The 14,291-nt window shown below is 43.8% G+C and overlaps 1 protein-coding gene across 7 annotated transcripts in view; it reads left to right on the top strand.

The window, feature by feature from the left end:
- Positions 1 to 13,945, top strand: part of LOC110523734 (autism susceptibility gene 2 protein homolog) — a 28,955-nt gene extending 15,010 nt beyond the window's left edge. The window contains exons 5-18 of one of the 7 annotated variants that reach the window (XM_036977413.2): positions 535 to 564; positions 2,376 to 2,424; positions 6,549 to 6,885; positions 6,988 to 7,208; positions 7,369 to 7,598; positions 9,590 to 9,640; positions 9,876 to 9,980; positions 10,110 to 10,178; positions 10,275 to 10,349; positions 10,637 to 10,772; positions 11,163 to 11,234; positions 11,449 to 11,532; positions 11,644 to 11,875; positions 11,961 to 13,945. In XM_036977413.2, the coding sequence (XP_036833308.2) occupies positions 535 to 564; positions 2,376 to 2,424; positions 6,549 to 6,885; positions 6,988 to 7,208; positions 7,369 to 7,598; positions 9,590 to 9,640; positions 9,876 to 9,980; positions 10,110 to 10,178; positions 10,275 to 10,349; positions 10,637 to 10,772; positions 11,163 to 11,234; positions 11,449 to 11,532; positions 11,644 to 11,875; positions 11,961 to 12,990 (2,721 nt within the window). In that variant the 3' untranslated portion in view covers positions 12,991 to 13,945. The remainder of the gene's footprint in view (positions 1 to 534; positions 565 to 2,375; positions 2,425 to 6,548; positions 6,886 to 6,987; positions 7,209 to 7,368; positions 7,599 to 9,589; positions 9,641 to 9,875; positions 9,981 to 10,109; positions 10,179 to 10,274; positions 10,350 to 10,636; positions 10,773 to 11,162; positions 11,235 to 11,448; positions 11,533 to 11,643; positions 11,876 to 11,960) is intronic. The other 6 variants (XM_036977415.2, XM_090234748.1, XM_036977414.2 and 3 more) reach the window with 6 other exon arrangements.
- The last annotated feature ends 346 nt before the right edge of the window (positions 13,946 to 14,291 follow it).

Raw genomic sequence — 14,291 nt, 5'->3', positions numbered from 1 at the left:
ATTTAGTAACGTAGCTAAACAGGTGTCATGTCAACACGGATTAGTGATTTGTATATCTGAGTGACACTTTGACAGTGAGCAGGACTTGAGGGAGGGACTGACACATGATTTATCAGTGGTTTCAGTAGAAATTGACCGGCTGATATAGTAGCTCACAACTGTGTTGCTCCGTCGCCTGGCATGATGATTCCTTTAGAGCAAACTGTTCAGTACACACAGCAGTTAAACACACGTCGATGACTTGGAACGAGGTAACAGACCTAATGCATAATAATGTCCCCTTTCTCCCGCTCGGTTTCACTCCCGCTCGCACACTCTCTCTCTCTCTGACTTGATATGTAAACAGACTCTTACTTCTAGGCATAAACACATTTCTTACTAATCTAACAATAATACGTTTCTCAATGGATCTCCATGTTTTTTTTTTATATGCATTATTTACAGTTACATTTCTAGAGTTTCAGTTTGAGTGTTGGTGATGGATGAAGCCGTTCTCGTGAATTAATGCAGCGCTTCGCATCCTTTCTCCCGCAGTGTGACAGTGAGAGTGACATCGATGACAAGGTCAGATAAACATTCCCACTTCTCAGAACTATTAACTTATCAGTCCTCTACATGTTATGTATTGGTGTATTCCCATCGGGGCTGTCAGCTGGCCAGGCTGTATTGTAGAGGGGGGGGGGGGGGGGGGGGGTCCTCCAAATGGCAGACAGGGTTGTGATGGGGTCAGGTTTTCTGGCGGACCTTTTTATTTAATAGGTCAGGGCAGCGTAAACAGTGTGTGGGGTGTCTTTGGTCTCAGTGGTGGTCCTCCTCCATCCTGAGCAGACTATTTTTGGGACATAGTTGACGTCAAGGAGGGTAAATGGCCACAAACTCTAACTTGTGTTTTGGTACTGGTTTGTGAGTGTGAGGTTCAGTCTGTGTACCTTACGGACATTATACTCATTTAACTCTTTAAAAAAAAAATGTCTACATGTTAATAATGCCAGCTCTCTTTGATTGCATTATTGGATTTTGATCTAAGGAATGCGCTGAAGCTAACTTGATTACACTGTGAATATCATTAGGGCTACTTATGAAAGTAAGGACTTTCTGATTATCATAACAAGTCTCTGTTATTTCCTCTATATGATCTATTTATTTTTGTCAGCAACCTCCTATTAAATATGGAGGCTCCAAAACTGAAATTAAACTCATGACAGAGGTCATATGAACCAGATTACGGTAATGTAGCATTTTGCAAGGTTGTTAATCAACTGATGGATTCCAGGAATATCTGGAAATAAGGTACTTACATTTGCAACACGAAAGGAACCTCATGATAGTTTACCACAGCTGAATTTCCGCCGAGTTCAACAATTTGATTTAGCAATTGAATCTGGTCAGTTTGATGTCTTTTTGATGTCATTAGTGTATAACCATGCGCTTTCCCAGCATCTGTATGATTGACACTTTACAAAGGACAGAATGCTTAAAGATGAGGAATACACAGGAGCACATCAAATATAATATCACTACATAGCTTATTTAAGTGAAAATGGTTGAGTGCTTTAGGCTGTGTGCGTGCGTGTGTGCGTGTGTGCGTGTGTGTGTGTGGACTCTGCTGCCTGGTATGACAATCTGGCCAATATTCAGCAATGTAATTAGAAACATACTGTTTTAAATGTAATTTATGGATTAGAATAAGATACTTAGCTACTAAGTTAATTTGTGTCATCCACTTTCTAATTTGTTTTTCACAAGGTAAATGTCATGGGCATTTACGTAGTGCTCTTACATGAAAGAAATGACTGATTACATTAATTGCCTCTTAATGTGTAATCTATGTTGTGATGCTTTTTATTATACTGTCAAAAAGATGCATTCATTGAGCTGTCACATACTACATGAAGTTAGAATGGTTTCGATTTAATCTCATTCAGTTTCATTTAGAAAACGTTCCCTCTCATGTCATTGGACAAGGTTAAGAGTTATGTCTCACCTTTTGTTCCTCTGATCTCATTTTCATTCATTTTACATTTCCATTTTTAGTCATTTAGCAAACGCTCTCATCCAGAGCGATTTACACTGGTAGTGAGTGGATACTTTTTCACACTGGTCCCCCATGGGAATAGAATCCACAAATCTGGCATTGCAAGTGCCATGCTCTACCAACTGAGCCCCACGGGACCATACATTCATTGGGAACTTGAACACACCCCCCTGAGTGTGGCGCTGACGTCGAGTCTGGGAGTGGAGCAAGAGCCAGCATACCGGATGGTCCTGTTGATCGAGTGCTGTTAAAGATTACCGTGGAAAAGCAATCACTTTTGGCGACAGTTCCAGCACCAGACTCAAAATCCTAACCTTTTTATTTTCTCATCTTTACTCAGGTTTCAGGGATTGAGTCTGAAAAGCTCTTCACACTAAGGACAACTAATGGTAAGAATATTTTCACTCTCAATTTTTTTTGCACTTGACTCTCTGTCCTTGCTTAGCTGTTGCTAAACAGAATAGATATATTTGTCTCAGTGACATGCTCTTATATGCTTTTTCTGACATTCCATTTCTGTTCACTTGAATAAGGGCAACACCCTTATTCAAACCACACAATTATCAAGAATGACCTAATTGTTGTCAAGGTGTTGTGGCCATTGTAGTTTAAGGATACCCACACACTCTTAATTGCACAACGTGGTTTGACACTGAATGTCACTCTACCCTGTGGAAAGTCTCTGAGCTAGAGGGATTTATGTTGAAGTAAAACAGAATAATGACGCAAGTGTTTTGACAGAGATGTGTGTGCATTTGAATGTGTTGAGTTGTGTGAAATAGTTGATAAATGCCTTCTACACAATCTTTTAGCTATGAATTGGATTGAACCTCCACTTTCAGTGGCTTAGCTGCTTCATTGGGGCTAGGAAGAAGTGATGTTTGGAGTCACACGTCATTCTCAATGAGACTACTGGCTCAAGCAAGTTTGTAATCCACTGCAATATTCCCTATTATCATCCTTAGCATCTCTTAGCAATTCCATATTGTGATCTAACTATAGCTTAAATTCAACAATTAAGTGCAATTTTCACCCAAGAGAATGCCTCTCAAAGCAACATCACTGAATGGTATTTTTCCCATTCAGTATTCTTTACCTGACTGAGTTGTTGTTGCCTTATATGGGCAGCTTGATTGATTGTGTTCTTTTCACAACCCACGATTTCTCAAACTCAAAGCTCATTAGAACTAACGTGGTCACATTTCGCCTCATTTGGCCTGAAAGAGCCAAGCGGAGACTCGCACCCAGGGCCAGGCAGCATAAAGCATGCTCTAATCCCACTGGCTGGCTGGCGGTGAGAACCTTTTAGAGCTGAGCCCAGGGGTTTTATATGCCTTGTGAAAGCGATTAGAAGGTCTCTATTTAACTCTCCCTACCTCCAAGCTGCTTGTGGTGGGCTTTGGAGAGGGCATTTGTTGTTAGCTTTGGAGGTCTCTCATTGAGTCTTCCAATGAGCTGTCTGGACTTCAGCCTATTGAATGTTATGATTACAAAGAATGCTTAACACACCACTAGTCTCTCCCCAGGGCCCTCGGTTTTTGTCAGAGCTCAAAGACTGCAGGGAGTAGAGACTAGTGTTGTTTGGTGCTGGGAAAATAGGCTTTGTTGAATTATTTAATGATCATTACACTGTCTGTCTGGCTGTGAATGGAAAATATAATGGTGCAACTAACAAATTGTGAGCACTTTGTAATATGAACATGCTCATTTGCCCAAGACATGAACCCACTGGCTGTTATGAAGCTGCTCGTTAGTAGCCTCATTGTTGTTTCTAGATGTAGGCCTAGTATTCAGTAATGGAGGCCACAGGACTAAGGCTTTTATCACCAGACAACAGCGATTAGGAGCTATTCACCACAATGAATGAAGGTTGTTTTAGCTAAGCATGAACACATACACCACATGACCAAAAGTATGTGGACACCTGCTCATCGAACATCTCATTCCAAAATCATGGGCATTATGGAGTTGGTTCCCTCTTTGCTACTATAACAGCCTCCACACTTCTGGGAAGGCGTTTCACTAGATGTTGGAACATTGCTGCAGGGACTTGCCTCCATTCAGCCACAAGAGAATTAGTGAGGACGGGGGCATTGTCATGCTGAAACAGGAAAGGGCCTTCCCCAAACTGTTGCCACAAAGTTGGAAGCACAGAAAAGTCTAGAATGCCTTTGTATGCTGTAGCGTTAAGATTTCCCATCACTGGAACTAAGGGATTTAGCCCAAACCATGAAAAATCTAATGTTATTTGTCACATGCACCAAATACAACAGGTGTAGACCTTAGAGTGAAATGCTTACTTACAAGCCCTAACCGACAATGCAGTTTAAAAAAAATAATTATATATATATATATAAGAAATAAAAATAACAAATAATTAAAGAGCAGCAGTAAAATAACCATATCGAGGCTATATACAGGGGGTACCAGTACAGAGTCAATGTGCGGGGGCACTGGTTAGTCAATGTAATTAAGGTAATATTTACATGTAGGTAGAGTTATTAAGGTGACTATGCATAGATAATAACAGAGTAGCAGCAGTGTAAAAGTGGGGGGCAGGCAATGCAAATAGTCTGGGTAGCCATTTGATTAGATGTTCAGGAGTCTTATGGCTTTGGGGTAGAAGCTGTTTAGAAGCCTCTTAGACCTAGACTTGGCGCTCCTGTACCACTTGCCATGCGGTAACAGAGAGAACAGTCTATGACTAGGGTGGCTGGAGTCTTAGACAATTTTTAGGGCCTTCTTCTGACACCGCCTGGTATAGAGGCCCTAGATGGCAGGAAGCTTGGCCCCAGTGATGTACTGGGCCGTACGCACTACCATCTGTAGTGCCCTGCGGTCGAAGGCCGAGCAGTTGCCATACCAGGCAGGGATGCAACCCGGATGTTGAACCTTCTGAGGACCCATGCCAAATATTTTCAGTCTCCTGAGGGGGAATAGGTTTTGTCGTGCCCTCTTCACGACTGTCTTGGTGTGCTTGGACCATGTTAGTTTGTTGGTAATGTGGACATCAAGGAACTTGACGCTCTCAACCTAGCCCACTACAGCCCCGTCGATGAGAATGGGGGCATGCTCTGTCATCCTTTTCCTGTAGTCCACAATCATCTCCTTTGTCTTGATCACGTTGTCGTGGAACCACATGGCCAGGTCACTGACCTCCTCCCTATAGGCTGTGTCGTCGTTGTCAGTGATCAGGCCTACCACTGTTGTGTCATCGGCAAACTTAATGATGGCCTTATTGATGAAGCCAGTGACTGATGTGGTGTACTCCTCAATGCCATCGGAAGAATCCCGGAACATATTCCAGTCTGTGCTAGCAAAACAGTCCTGTAGCTTAGCATCTGCTACATCTGACCACTTTTATATTGACCGAGTCACTGGGGCTTCCTGCTTGACTTTTTGCTGGATGAGCAATTTCATGTTTGCTTGTACAGCTCATTGAGTGTGGTATTAGTGCCAGCGTCGGTCTGTGGTGGTATGTAGACAGCTATGAAAAATACAGATGAAAACTCTCTAGGTAAATAGTGTAGTGTTGCTATCTACAGCCCCAGATCATTATTCCACCTCCACCAAACTTTACAGTTGGCACTATGCATTGGGGCAGGTAGCGTTCTCCTGGCATCTGCCAAACCCAGATTTGTCCGTCGGACTGCCAGATGGTGAAGCGTGATTCATCACTCCTGAGAACGCGTTTCCACTGCTCCAGAGTCCAATGACGGCAAGCTTTACGCCACTCCAGCCGACGCTTGGCATTGCACATGGTGATCTCAGGCTTGTGTGCGGCTGCTCGGCCATGAAAACCCATTTCATGAAGCTGCCGACGAACAGTTCTTGTGATGACAATGCTTCAAGAGGCCGTTTGGAACTTGGTAGTCAGTGTTGCAACCGAGGACAGAAGATTTTTACGCACTTCAGCATTTGGCGGTCCCGTTCTGTGAGCTTGTGTGACCTACCACTTTGCGGCGGAGCCATTGTTGCTTCTAGACGTTTCCACTTAACAGTTGACTGGGACAGCAACAGGTCAGCAACAGGTGTGGCTGAAATAGCCAAATCCACTAAGCTGAAGGGGTGTCCACATACTTTTGTAAATATAGTGTATAATAAGTTTCAGTATTTATCTGATGTGGGAAAGAATATTAAAGTCAGTCTGCCAAATCAGTCTGCCATTTCCTGGTTTCTAACATTTTTATAGTTTGCCTAATTTCAGTTTATGTGACAAAACAAACAAGCAAGTATATAACCAAAAATATTGTATTTTCAGCTGTTTGAAGAAGAAAAAACTACTACCAGAGTACAAAACCGAATGTAAAAGACACAAAAAATGAAACTTAAGAACCGGAAGCATAGAAATAGCGCACATAGACTTTCTTTCGATGAGAATGACAGATCTATAACAACATTTCTATGTGAATTTGGTCGTTTCGCCCCAAAAAGTTACATATTGCAGCTTTAAATGATTCCGTCAGCTCTGTCAAACTGTGGTTGGTAACAAAGGTTCTCTGGTTGCTCATAGACATAGGCGTTGATGAGAGGGACGAGACGAAGGTGTGCAGCTCTGCCACAGTGTCAGGTCTACAACGCAGCCAGGAGCAGAGCAGCGACACACCCCTCGATCTGCCTGCTGCCAGTCCCGCCCCTGGCTCTCAGCCTGCTGGCAGCCCTGCCCCTGCAGCCCCTCTCACCAGCACCCGTACCACCAGCCCACTTCCTGCTGTGTGTGTGAAGAAGGAGAGGACGTCCCCTCGCAACACGACCACCCCAACTCTGCCAGGGTCAGGCCTATCCCAGGTCAAGAGAGAACCATTGTCACATCACCAGGGTCATCCCCTGTACATTGGTCTCCACAACAGGTAGGACATGGCATTGACTGTACTTGTTCAAACCATTTCATAATACTGATATCCTAGATGAGGTGATATTTATTTACAACCTTGCCTTTCTCCTCCCTACAGCAGCAGCATAGAGAGATCCCGTAAGCGAACCCTCCCGCCATCCCCCCACCTCGGGCGCCATTCTTCTCCCTTGCCGGTCCTCCCCCTGTCCGTCTCGGAGTTGCCCGCACCCCACTTCTTCCTGCCAGTTCACGGGCATCGCCGCCCGGCCATGTTCACAAGCCCTCTGGGATTACCAACCAATGGCATCGTAGGACACTCCACTGAAGCAGGCTACTCAGGTAAGAGGCTTGAACAGTAAAGGAGATGGATATTGAAGGAGCCGTATAGGAGATAGATTGGTGTTTAGTGTACAACAGGTGTTGCTGGGGATACGGATTGTGGGTGAGAAAGAGCAGTTTTTGTCATAGAGTATGACCTTTAACCTCTCACCCACAACAGAGCACGACCTGCTTCGCCAAGAACTGAACAACCGTTTCCTGGCGCAGACTGCAGAGAGAGGGACTGCCTCGGGGCCACCTCTGCTGAGGACAGAGTTTCACCAGCACACACACCAGCACCAACATCAACACCAGCACCAACTCACCTTCTTATCCTACCCGAATGGTTTGCCTCCTCCACCAGGCATCCTCTCTACAACCCCAAATATGGGTCGCACAGCTGACCTAAATGTAAGTCCAGTACATGGCCACCACAAACGGCTTCATGTGAGGTTAAAGGGTAACTCTCAACCCCAATTTCAGCTTTTGCCCAAACCCTTCAAATAAAAAAATATGCATTCAGGTGAGAAGTTGTGGGTGGGGGGAATTGCTCATAATTATTCATTTTGGGGGTGGGTGAACATAGTTGTACCTGATCCCAACACTTTTTCACTAAAGCATACTTACCAGAAGTCCGCTGGCACGCTCTGATAATAAAATGATGTGCATCATGAGCAAATACGACTCTGGACAGTTGGCTCACAGTGGTAAGGCGCCAAGCTCCTGACATCTATTGCCACTTTCCGTGTAAATTCTAATCCCCCATGGGGCGCAAAAAAATATAGTTGAAATGTAGACTGACATTTATTGCGTTATTCTGTTGGGAAGAATTGTTCAATCATCACCTTGAAATTGAAGATTAGGTGCTCAATTCAAACCAACCTGCATTGCGGTGTTTACGCAGTAGCTCTTTTTCCAATGGTCAAATTAACTCAGATTGGTCTTGGGTACTGTATAAAAACCTACAACTACTACCAGGGGGACCCCTCTCACAGGTATGCTTTCACTTTTTGGAATTAGAAGTGTGTGGGCACGGGATGAAAATAGTAAATACAAAATTTGATTCTTGTGGGATAAGAAATCGCAGTAATTGAGTCTACTGTCTTAGTGGACTGCGCCACCAATCATTCATAGCAGCTGGGGAAAAACACAACGAGTTGACATGACCACCATTGTCATCTATTTCTTGTTATAATGGATGTAGCTATGAATATAAACATATAATACTCATAGCCTACTTGTGTTTTTTTCCTTTGTAAAAGGAGGAATGGAACTGTGAAGCACAAAACTTTGAATTTGGTCAAATGCGGAAAAGTGCCTTACTGCCTTTTGAATTTTGTATAACGTCAGTAGTCCTAGCATCTTGCTTTTACAGTAAACCTTGAGGTGGTACCACCCAACACATCTAGAAGGGAGTGTATTTCATACCGAACCCCTCCCTTGAGATGACGTAGAGGAACCTTCTCGAGGTGCTTCTACATCACCGTTTGAATGGTGGAGTTGAACCTCTAGTGGAAAAAAATTGCTATATTTACTACAACGAACTGTCAAAATGAAGACCAGAATTGACGTGTTTCACTATAACTAAGCCTAAAACATCTGGTATGTTTTTCACCAACAGTTTTACTCTTTAATGTTATCAAAACCCACATTCATTGTGAGGAACATTTTAGGTCACCCAGAAATGAGAGAGAGATAACGCTGTGCTTTGTTTTTGCTGTTTTCTGAACTCAATCTCCTTAATAGTGTAGCCTCAGGCTCAGCAGCCGCCTCCTTTACTCTGGGGAAAACCTTGTGTTAGTTTCACATCTCAAATATCAAACTCTTTATTACAGTATCTCAACATAACAGAAATATCAGATACAGTCCCTGAGAGACACATTTTAGCTTTCAGCCGTTTAAAACTTTTTTCCGCCCACCAGGGAACATTTTGAAATATTTCATCATACTGGAAAAAAATGTATGAGCCCTGAAATGGCTGGCTGTTCCACTGACAGCTCAGTAAAGCCAGTGGAAATGGATCTCATGGCTGTTTTGACACACTCAAAGCCCTGCTGTCAGGATAAATGACTGTGCCGCAGAAGAAGGAATGAGGTCATTAGAGTGCTTTTGATCGTGGGTAATTGCTCATGGACGCTTTTGCCAGCATTGGCAGGGCTTCAGTTGGGTTTAAGCAGCCGAGATATGGAAACTCCGAACATAGCCATCCGAAGTGTGTACATGCATATGTTAAACAGTCAATGATCTGGTTTAGCTGCGTAGATGTCAGCACTAGATCAGGACTTGAAGATGAAAAAATGCTCAAAAACAATCATTTGTAGCGTTTTTCCATTGATGTTTCTTCTTTGTCTAATATTGTCTAATATTGTTAATGTTACTTACAACATTTTTTTGTCTTTCAGTTGGAAAAGTACCCAGCTAAACTGGAAAACCCCTACATAAGACATAAAAATGTAAGTGAAAGTACTGCTTTCAGAAAGATGGGGATATGTTCCTTTGGATTACTTTTCAAATTAATTATTTTTTATTATAATATGATTCTCAATGATTCTCAGTTATTTGATGATTTACTCCATACTACCTCAGCAGTACAGTCACAGATCTTCTCTGAGCGTACAAAGTTATTTTGTTTACCCTAAAGTCATACTTCATTTATTCTTACCTTAACCTATGTGTGGTCTTGCCCAGTTCTTCCCCCCCTACCCCCCAGCGATGCCTGGCATGCCAGCCCTGCACCCCCACTCAGGACCCCCAGGGCCCTTCAGCTCTCTGCAAGGAGCCTTCCAGCCCAAGGTCCATAACACATCACTGACTCCCTCAGTCTGTCTGTCTCTCTTTCATTACCCAGTGTTAACCCCCCCCCCCCCCCCCCCCACACATGCTGTTCTCAGTCTAAACACGTGACTTCCCATCTCTCCCTAGTCTAATCCTATGGATGTGGCGACACGGCCAGGAGAAGTTCCTCACAATCTCCTACCAAAGGGCCTACGGGTATATGCCATTCGCCAGCCTTATGTAAGCTTGTTGACAGAATTCTAGCCCTCAGGTTTAAGACTAATCAAATTAATTTCCTTCTATTTATTCTAGCAGAAGGCTGGCAAATGGTGTGCAATGCATGCCCAGATCGCCTGGCAGATTCAACACCACCAGCAGAGGATGAAGGTACTTCAGATGTGTTCCTTTATTTCACTCAATGTAGCGAAAGTTTCAAATAGCGGTAAAAATCAAATCCAAATCAGATCAAACTTTATTTGTGACATGCACCGGAGGCAACAAGTGGAGACCTTGCCGTGAAATTCTAACTTACAATAATCTGTGAAGTTATGCTTTCTGTATCCTCCTCGGTCTCCACAACTCACTTCTCAATCTCTATTGAGATTTTAATCTTCTCTCTCTCACCTCCTCTGTCAATCTCTCTCCTCCCCATTTTATCTGTCTATCTTTAACAGCACATGCGCTTTGATCCACATAAGCTGAATATGAGCGGGGTGAAGCTGGACCTGTTTAGTCGGCCAGCTGCTCCGGGTCTTCCTCCTGGACTGTCCTATGGCCATGACCTGGCCCGACCTCTCCTGTCCTCCTCAGGTTAGCCAGCCCATTCCATTTTCATATTCATTATTGTGGGTGTTAAATGAGGATCTATGTGCAGTTATGATGATTTTGTACGGCCTTGGGAGCAACTGTGTTGGTTGCTTGCTGTAGAGATGACATGTTTACTTTATATCCCTTTATGTCAATGTGAGTGTGGTTGATTCGTAGAAAAACAAATTGCATTGCAACTCAAGTCTATAGACTAACAGAAAGTCTTCGGTGCTGAGTAAAAAAAATGCATAGTGAAAAGAAGGAAAACAGCTATTTTTTTTTGCAGTTTTACTGTATTTTAGCAGCAGCAGAGGTCAACAAAAAGACACGTTTTGGCAACAGCCTTCGTCAGTGTGGTTGATTCACTCACTACTGTACCTTCACCCCCTACAGGTCATTTGTCTGCATCACCATTCAGCGCCGCCACTCATCACGTCCACTATTTACCTGCTAGCCACCTCACTGGTAAGTGCCATAGGCTGCTGGTGCAACGTCTAAATAATGATGTTTAAAGTCCAAGACATTTAAGCAATAAGGCACAAGAGGCAGTGCTGTATTATGAATATAGTCACAGGTAAACGGCATTGTTCGGCCCGACGTGATAGCATCAGCATCCAGGATCCAAACAACCAGTTTAAGAATAGACATTAAGAGGTGCCATTCTTGTGATGTTCCTCAGATCCATTTGGACGAGCCAGTCACTATGGAAACCTTGGACAACTGGCAACTAATGCATTTGGCGGCCTGGGTGCCTCTTCTATTGGTAAGTTTTCGCTCTCAAATAATTGACCTCAACCAAAGACAACCTACTGTTTTAACTAAATTAGTAAATTGATTGATTTGATTGAAAATACATCAACCCTTCCTCTCACAGGCCCAGGCAGCCTGTTTGGTGGAAGGCAGAGCCATGGGTTATCAGGTTTTGTCAGCCCCCCTCAGGAAGCCTGTAACCGCCTGCACCGAACGCCCCCCTCCTTCCCCACACCTCCAGCACTGTCCAGGCCTGCTGATGTGGACCGCAAGCCCACGGTCCATAGCAGCGAGAGGGAAAGGGAAGCTAAGAAAAGGGATCACTCTGCTACCAAGGAGGAGTCGGAGAGAGACGGGTCAGTGACAGCCTTACTGTGGAAATGGCATTTCCAATCCATAAAGGCCTTGTTGTGATATAATAATATTCTGTCCTCTCTATAGGAATACTCTGGAAAGAAGCCATCAGTCCACCCACACATCCTCAGGCTTTCAGATTAGTAACCTGATTGGCAGCAGCAGCCCAGGGAGGAAGAGGAGCAGCCCAGATCAGGGACCCCAGGCTGAGAGGGAGGGCAGCTCTCTTGGGAGAGTCCAGGTGAAACAGAGCTCCTCTCCAGCGCTGGAGGTGCAGGATAGGGGATCTTCAACCCCATACACCACAGTGAAGAACCACCAATCCAACGAGAACACACAAACTCTGAAGGGACCTTTAAAGATAAAGCAGGAGCGCAGAGATGAGCCAGAGGTTATGGCTGGGCCACCGGAGTGTACCCTCTTACTCCCACCAGGCCATTCTCAGGCTCCATACCCGTCAAGGCACAACCACTTCCCCACCGCAGGCATGCTTCAGAGCAGTCATCTACCTCACTCTCTACCCCTCTCCATGAGCCCCGTGCACCCAGTGAGTAGCCTCAGTGCAATGGAGCGAGCCCGTATCCAGCCCTTCATGGGGGTCAGTACACTAGCCGCAGGTCGAAACCACCATGTGTCCCCTCACCTTTCAGGCCACTGGGACCCACTTCGAGACCCCTACAGAGGGCTGTACCTGCAGAGCCAGCAGGTACATTTGACCTATGACCCTGAGAGAGGCCACAGACAGCGGGAGCAACACCCCCACCCACAGCAGTACTTACAGGACAGGCACCGGCAGGCAGAGGAGAGGGCAAGGCTGCACCAGCTCCAGGGCTCTCCCATGGAGGGCCACCTAGCCCACACACCCACCTTTGTGTCCTCTCTGGGTGGGGTGATGTACCCTAGGCTCAGCCCCTCAGCTCCACACAGTGGCCATCTGAACAGGACTCCACAGACTGTCACTCTTAGTGCCCCACCCCCTCTGGTGCCCACCTCCACCACCACCACAACCCCTGGCAGACCTGCCACTCCTCGAAAGACCACGCCCACTAGTGTCCCACCCTCTGGGGACCCCACCCCATCCTGCAAAGCCAAAGAGGTAGAGGTGGAGGCACAGTAGCATGGAAGTCTCTTAGAAAAAAGCGACAAGACTGGCATCCTTTTAAATACACATTACACACTCAACTTGATGAAATGTCTCGCTTTTTAAAATGAAAAAGCGATAAGTCAAAATTGTGTATTGTAGATTATTTGTTAATAAATCAGAAGTTTAAGTAGTGAGTCTGCACAGAAACTGTTGAAGAAGTTGAATAACTGATGTTGGATAATGTTATTTGATAGTAATATATTATGTTTTTTCATGTTTGTAAGATTTCCGTGTACAGACGTAGATTTTATGAATTTGTATATTTTTTATGTTGTGTAATGCATTACATTGTTCTTTATTACACATTTATCAACAGGTAAAACAGAAAATAGATGTTCTCCTTTTGATAGTTCGTCTTAGATGTAACCATGTTTCCTACCTGAAAATGTTATTGACTTTTACCTTCTGTAAATATTCACCTAACCTGTCATTTGTTTCTATAAAGAATGTCTATTTAAACAAAAAACGTAATTACTTGATAATTCATTCTTATTTTCACTTGCATCAGCAGTGCTCCCTCTTGTGGCAGACTTGGTACAAAATACAGAATGCTGTCCACTTGGAATTGATGGCACAGGGTTCAATAGTTCAACTAAATGCTGAATCTAAACACGGATTTGATTTAATTCCTTTTAGATTATCAAGTGTCTTAGGTCACCAGATGTGTGTAGCTTTCAGTAAACAAATAGCCTACATGACCATAAAGCTACCTTTTATGAAATCCTCATGTTGTATCAGACAAGCACATACAACCGGTGCACCAAAGAGGAGAGTATATTTATCAAATTCCATTGTCTGAGGAAAAGACAGCAGCATGTTCATGTTTATTTTTGTGTTGTGGATATTTTTGGGCTCATTTGCTCCAAGCCTTACAGTGTGCTTTTCGACTAATCTATTTGTGTTTAAAAGTAATAAATAGTCATTGAAAGTATGTGTACAGTATATGTTGCCGGATGTAACATGTTTATGTATTTTACATTTTCAAATCAAATCTAAGTAAAACGGGTTAGGGTTAAAAGTAAAATGTTCCTCAATAAAGCAGAAATTATTAGCCTACAAATAAGTATTCACCCTCTTGGATTTAAAAAATAAATAAATAATTCCCCTCGGACCATCGGGGTGGCACGAGTAATAATGGCACGGAACCCGAATTTAGAATAATCTTCAATCACATCCACGTTCATGTTTTATTTTAGAAATTAAAAAAGAGCATTTCATGAATGAGGTAGCGCGTACCTCATTCTTTTCCATGGACGTCATCTGCTAAACCGGAA

Source organism: Oncorhynchus mykiss, chromosome 5 (assembly GCF_057628025.1).
Source record: "Oncorhynchus mykiss isolate SJ-2025 chromosome 5, ASM5762802v1, whole genome shotgun sequence".
NCBI classification, from domain to species: Eukaryota; Metazoa; Chordata; class Actinopteri; order Salmoniformes; family Salmonidae; genus Oncorhynchus; species Oncorhynchus mykiss.
Note: the sequence above shows the minus strand (reverse complement) of the source record. Positions and strands in the feature narration are given on the sequence as shown.